Source organism: Vitis riparia, chromosome 16, assembly GCF_004353265.1.
Source record: "Vitis riparia cultivar Riparia Gloire de Montpellier isolate 1030 chromosome 16, EGFV_Vit.rip_1.0, whole genome shotgun sequence".
Taxonomy (NCBI): Eukaryota; Viridiplantae; Streptophyta; class Magnoliopsida; order Vitales; family Vitaceae; genus Vitis; species Vitis riparia.
Window position 1 is genome coordinate 19,371,847 of NC_048446.1, and position 6,367 is coordinate 19,378,213.

The 6,367-nt window shown below is 35.9% G+C and overlaps 2 protein-coding genes across 2 annotated transcripts; one reads left to right on the forward strand and one right to left on the reverse strand.

Moving 5' to 3' along the window:
• Nucleotides 1-2,787, reverse strand: LOC117933658 (rust resistance kinase Lr10-like). Its single transcript, XM_034855135.1, has 3 exons — nt 2,021-2,787; nt 1,495-1,521; nt 1-1,377 (listed from the first exon to the last, which is right to left on the reverse strand). The coding sequence occupies exons 1-3, from the start codon at nt 2,727-2,729 to the stop codon at nt 272-274; spliced, it is 1,842 nt and encodes a 613-aa protein (XP_034711026.1). The 5' UTR covers nt 2,730-2,787; the 3' UTR covers nt 1-271.
• Nucleotides 2,788-3,058: 271 nt separating this feature from the next.
• LOC117933656 (LEAF RUST 10 DISEASE-RESISTANCE LOCUS RECEPTOR-LIKE PROTEIN KINASE-like 2.3) lies at nt 3,059-6,367 on the forward strand. Its single transcript, XM_034855134.1, has 6 exons — nt 3,059-3,901; nt 4,016-4,066; nt 4,228-4,263; nt 4,434-4,493; nt 4,611-4,634; nt 5,061-6,367. Exons 1-6 carry the CDS (start codon nt 3,166-3,168, stop codon nt 6,197-6,199), a joined length of 2,046 nt encoding a protein of 681 aa, XP_034711025.1. The 5' UTR covers nt 3,059-3,165; the 3' UTR covers nt 6,200-6,367.

The following is a 6,367-nucleotide window of genomic DNA, read 5'->3' on the forward strand; positions in this document are numbered from 1 at the left end:
TAATCAAGAACATGTGCCTTTAATAGCTTTTCCTCAGAGTTCAAAAGGTTCTTAACTACAAGAGCTAAGGTGATGCAAGGAAAAAATATCGATCACTAGAGATCCATATCTTTTCAAAACTAATGTAATTTGAACTGAATATAAACTATTGTACAAACATTCATCTGATAACAATAGTGAACAAACAGAAGATGTTACATTGATGAACAATTACATTATGATCACTATCTAGATCATACAAGCATGATAGTAAAAAGAATAACTTTTCATCCTATTCTGAGATAATTGTCAACTCTTGTTGAAGAGATTTTTTGCGCCTTCTGATGTTTCCTCCTGTTGAACCTATAGAGGCAAAAGGATTGGGAGGTATTGTTAAATTTTCTCCTTCTCTTTCCAACATTTGAACCACAACTTTCATGGAAGGACGATCAATTGGATACCATTGTATGCACCAAAGTCCCACAATTGTTAGTTTCTTTGCTATTTTAATGTCTCCTTCTTCCTCAATTCGAATATGCACATCTTCCCCTTGATCTAACTGATTATAAACCCATTCAGGAAAGTATACTTGGTTAGTCTCCATTGTAACATCAATATTCTTCCTTCCTCCTACCATTTCAAGTAATAGCATTCCAAAACTATAAACATCTGACTTATAAGACGCATTCCCAAAGTTTCTAGATAATACTTCTGGTGCAATGTACCCCATGGTCCCTCTTGCTACGGTCATTGAAACTGCACTTTGATCCTTGGAACACAATTTCGCCAAACCAAAGTCGGATATCTTAGGATTAAAGTTTTCGTCAAGCAAAATATTATGAGGTTTGATATCAAAATGGAGAATCCTTTGATCACAACCTTGATGAAGATACTCAATTCCTTTGGCTATGCCTATAGCAATGTCTTGAAGTTTCTCCCAACCAAGTGAATAGGCCTTAACAGATGTTGAAAAGATGAACTTCTCCAAAGACTCATTTGGTAAGAACTCATAAATTAAAGCTCGCTTAACTCCATCAGCACAAAATCCAACCAAACGAACTACATTGACATGATGAATTCTACCTATCGTTCCCACTTCATTAATGAACTCTTCTCCATTTCCTTTGGAATCGTTAAGGATCTTTATTGCGACAAGAACTTCATTAGAAAGCTTTCCTTTGTACACGGTTCCATAACCTCCTTGACCCAATTTATCCTTGAAGTGATTTGTAAGCTTCTTAATATCATTGTATGAGTATCTTGAAGGTTTGAGAGCTTTGTAATCTTCCAAAAACTTTTCGATTCTCACAATATTCTCTCTTTTAGATTCATTTGATCTATACACACGATGAAGTATGATGATTACAAACACGAGAACAAAGAAACCAAGGATTACACCTGTGTATGTGAAAAACGAAAATATTTTTAAGTACATGTAGGAAGAATCAAATTAAGAGTATTTTTTCTCTTCTAAGTTCTTAATTGAAAGCAAAGTATAGATGAGTAGAAAATCACCTGCAATCAGTATTTTTTCTTTTACACCTGTGAAAAAAATTAATAAAGTCATTAGCTTGTTAAACTTCTTAATTAAATTAACAAAGTCATGATCTATTACAATATGCCATGGAATATCCCCTTGGGCTTGTTAGGATTTTTTGTTGCTTTATAGTTAGAAAAATAATGTATTCCTCAAATCCTAGGTCAAGAAAATAAGAATAAAAATATAAGTTTGAGTCTCAATTCTAGCTTCACTATTTCCTCAATTATGCTTAGGCAGTATGCAACCATAAAATGGACTCAAAGAGTTTCTGCATTTTATATAAAACTTAAAACCATTTTCGGTTTTTAAAAATGAAAACAAGTGTATGCAAACGGATCCTAAAACGCTATATTTTCTTTCTCCCTTCTATCATTTTCTTAATGACTTCTATCAGAATTTACATATGTGTAACACAATGATCAATAGGAACATAACCCCTAAAATAAGTACTATTTCAGAGTAAAGCACGAAGGAAAAGAAGATTAGAGTCTAGAACAGTACCTTTTACTTGTTTAGGAATGCATTCAGTTTCAGGTCCCTTGCTATTGCTCTTTAGTCTGCATTTCTGACCCGCTTTTTCACAATTTCCGCATATCGATTCAGACCAAGTTAAAGAAAATTTTTTCCCATCAACTATACCATCAGAGAGTGAAAGGTTGTAAAGCTTGTGGCAAGAGGATAGATCCAACCAATCGAGTTGCATGAATGAACGAACAGCATAAACTGGGTTTTCGTGGAGAAATCTAGATCTGCAAGGGATTAACGTAAATGGAAATTCATACTCTCTTGTATCTGAGGAACAACTGAAGAAAGTGAAGTCGTCTGTCCAGCTTTCGAAGATGGAAGAGTCAACTTTGAACTGGAAGGGAGAGGCAGATAAAGTAAGGTTTTGAAGCTGTCTTTGAAGGCAAAAATCCGGGTCATGGACGACAATCTCCCGAGATTTGTAATTTATTTTATCCACTGAGAGCTTAACTGAATATGGCAGCTCCAGTATGGTCTGCTTCTTTTCTGTGCAAGAGATCTCAAACCCGAGATATCCACAGTGGTATGGCTGATCTTTTCGCCGGAACGGGAACTTAATGGCTGGACCGTGGGGACTGCAACTTGGTACCTTGCACTCATCTTGGTTAGCTCCAATCTCTGCAGATAATCTCAGGAATAAGAAAAATAAAGGAAGGACCATTTTCAAGCAACTGTTTATGATCATCTCTAAAATTTTTCCACTGCTTATCTGGCCTTTTTGTATCAATTAGCTCTGTGACTTCAAATATAAGAGATGAAAAGGAGAAATGATACTGTGCTACTAGCTTGACTTATTTTCACACGGTAAGCTTCCTTGATATTTCCTCATACCTCCAATTATTTGCTTATTTGACTTGGTCGTAGTTGGAGGCTTATGATGGTGATCCAGCCAATCAAATTTGACTGGAGAAAAATAAATCAGAAAACATGATTGCGAGTTAATAGAAAAATCAGACATTTAATATGGGTAGTTGATAAAGTCAACAATGAATAGAAAAATCAAGTGGCAAGAAAGTTGAACTATGAGCTGGCTTAGCTAATTGGGTTGTAATTTTGTATCTTCTTCTTCTTCAACCTAGAATGCCCAAAACCAGAGCTGCTCTCTCTCTGTATCTGAACTAATGATGGAGAAAGAATCAAAGGTTGTGGGAGTAGGCCTCATAATACTCCTCCATGTCTGGTTCCTTTCAATTTGTGTTGCTACTGAAACCAAGGCCTGCAGGTCTTCTTGCGGGGATATCCAAATCAGCGATCCTTTTCGATTAGAAGGTGATTCAACTGGCTGCGGTTATCCCGAGTATGAATTGGCTTGTAAAAACAACCGTACCATATTAGATGGGAAATACTATGTCAAGGAGATCAACTACAATAACTACACCATTAGAGTAGTAGTTCTTGGGATAGAGAAGGGAAACTGTTTCTCTACTCCTCTCTATTCCTTGGCACCATATAATTATAGATTTGAATCTGGTTTTGGACACAATACCATAGTTTTGATGAACTGCACCAGGCAAATCAGTGATCAAAACTACATTCCTATTACTCCTTGCAATACAAGTACCAACGGTTCTTCCCCTTCTTCACCATCATACGCTTATGCTCTAGTTGGAAACTCCAAGCAGGTGGGTGATCTTCCCTACTCGTGCACCTTTGGCACTACTGTTATTACTGGTAAATTGCAGGCAGTTTCAGAGCCCCCCATTAGATCAATGTCAGATGTGCAACAAAGCCTTCTTATGGGGGTTGAGCTTTCATTTTTGGGATTCCGCTGCAGAGAATGCGCGAAAGGCCTACTCTGCTATGCAAATATTAGTAACAACACTATACAATGCTTCACATGGCATACCAGAAAATATTGTGAGTTCAGTTTTTAGAGAAAACAAAAGTCATTGGAAATCCAATTATGCAGTTCTATCGAAAAAATATCTTCAACTAATATGTCTAATTCAGTTGTTTGATCTGATCACGCAGGGCTTAAGTTTTTGAAAGACGACGTACTGGTTCCAGTGGTCTCCTTCTTCAGTAAGGCTTTTGGAGTACCTTAATCATCTTTCATTTTTACTTTTTCTAAATTTGACTTTCATTTCCATTACTTCTTAATAATAATCATAAGATTTAATCCACTCGTATTTTTCTGATTATGTATTTCTCACTTTGAATTTTCTATTTTCTCTTGTCAACAGCCCGTGCATTTTTTCGAAGCCCTTTTACAATCCAAGGTAGCACTTACTAGTTCTAACAATTGATTTTGTTGTAAATATGATACAAGTTTTGTTTAGAGCTTTCATTTAAAGTGAAAGATTGTTTTACATTTGGCATTCTGTGCAAAATTAAATGTGAACTAAAAATTTACGCAGTATATAATAAGGATAAGCAAATGTTGATGCAGGTCTTAAAAATTATCTTGTCCAAAATCTTGGTTCATATGACTCCAGGACTGTTGTAATTGGTAAGGTTGTGCTAGTTCCTTCTATTACCTTCCATGTTTTACAATCAAACTTTTTGTTAATAATACCCCCTTTTATGTCTGTCTTATTTCTAATTGAATTCATGTTTCTCTTATCAGGAGCCTGGTTTCTTCAAAAGACTGGTAAGATTTCCAAGTTCCAATTTTCATTTTCTTGTAGAATTAACATGATCAGGTTTTTCTTTACAATACTTAGAATTCTTGAATTCTGGATTGTACGCTATGTTTGGTTGTGCCATGCTGGATTTGAATTGAAATTGCAGTTCTTTGAAATTCAGAATTTTACTTTTGCCATGGCTCTGTTTTTTGTGAATTTGGATGTTTTCCATTGAAAATAATTAAATCCAGTAGGATGAGATATGAAGAAGTCAAAACAGTGAAATTTGAACTAAGGCATCTAACCCCATGGGTTAAATTTTGTGCAACCAAATGGACATAATTTTCTCTCCCATTCAAGCAAATTGTATTTGTAGGATTTGACAACTCAGTGCATGGATGATCATAAATCTTTTCCTAAAATATTTTGTGTTTTTCATGTTGATCTATTAGTCATAATAATCATTGGAGGGCGCACTGTGATTGGGATATCTTGCCTGCTTGGTTATTTGATCTACAAGTTTCGAAGAAGACACTTATCCGCAGATGATAATATTGAAGAATTTCTGCGAACTCATCAAAATCTCCAGCCCATCAGGTACTCATATTCACATTTAAAGAAGATGACCAACAATTTTAAGAGCAAGTTAGGCCAAGGAGGTTTTGCCTCCGTATACAAAGGAAAACTTCGAAGTGGTCATATTGTAGCAGTAAAAATGTTAACCATGTCAAAAGCTAAGGAACAAGATTTCATCAATGAAGTTGCTACAATCGGAAGGATTCACCATGTTAATGTGGTACGACTTGTTGGATTTTGTGTAGAAAGATCAAAATGGGCTCTTATATATGATTTCATGCCAAACGGGTCTCTTGATAAGTTCATCTTTTTTGATGGAGAAAAGAGTGCTCCTTTGAGTTGGGATAGATTATATATGATTGCACTTGGAGTAGGACGTGGAATTGAATATTTACATCAAGGGTGTGACATGCAAATTCTACATTTTGATATCAAGCCCCACAATATTCTTTTGGATGAAAACTTTACTCCAAAAGTTTCAGATTTTGGACTTGCTAAATTATATTCAACAGATGAAAGTGTTGTATCCCTCACTGCAGCCCGAGGAACATTAGGATATATTGCTCCGGAGTTGTTTTATAAAAACATTGGAGGAGTATCATATAAAGCTGATGTTTATAGTTTTGGAATGTTATTGATGGAAATAGTAGGAAAGCGGAGGCACATGAGTGTTCATGAGGAGAATCTCAGTGAAATATTCTTCCCATCATGGATTCATGACAAAATCAAACAGGGAGAAGATATTGAAATTGGTGATGCCAAAGAAGAAGATATGAAATATATGAAAAAGATGGTCATCGTTGCATTATGGTGTGTGCAAATGAAGCCCACAGACCGGCCTTCCATGAGCAAAGCACTGGAGATGCTGGAAGGTGAGGTTGAACTCTTGCAAATGCCTCCTAAGCCTACTCTTTATTCTCATGAAATGTCAGCTGAAGACCGGGAGAACAGTCCAATTGGTGTACCATTTTCCTCATGCAATGGTAATATTACATTTAGCCTAGATGGAAGGTAACTTACACAGTATCTACTTGTAGACTCTCTCTCTCTCCCTCCCCCCCTCTCTCTATATATGTATAAGCTAGGCAGTATGGAGCCTTGTTCCCTTTCTTTTCGGATTCTAAGGTATATACCCAAAGTCTGAATAAAATATGGAAACTAACATTGAATTTTTTTCTTATGA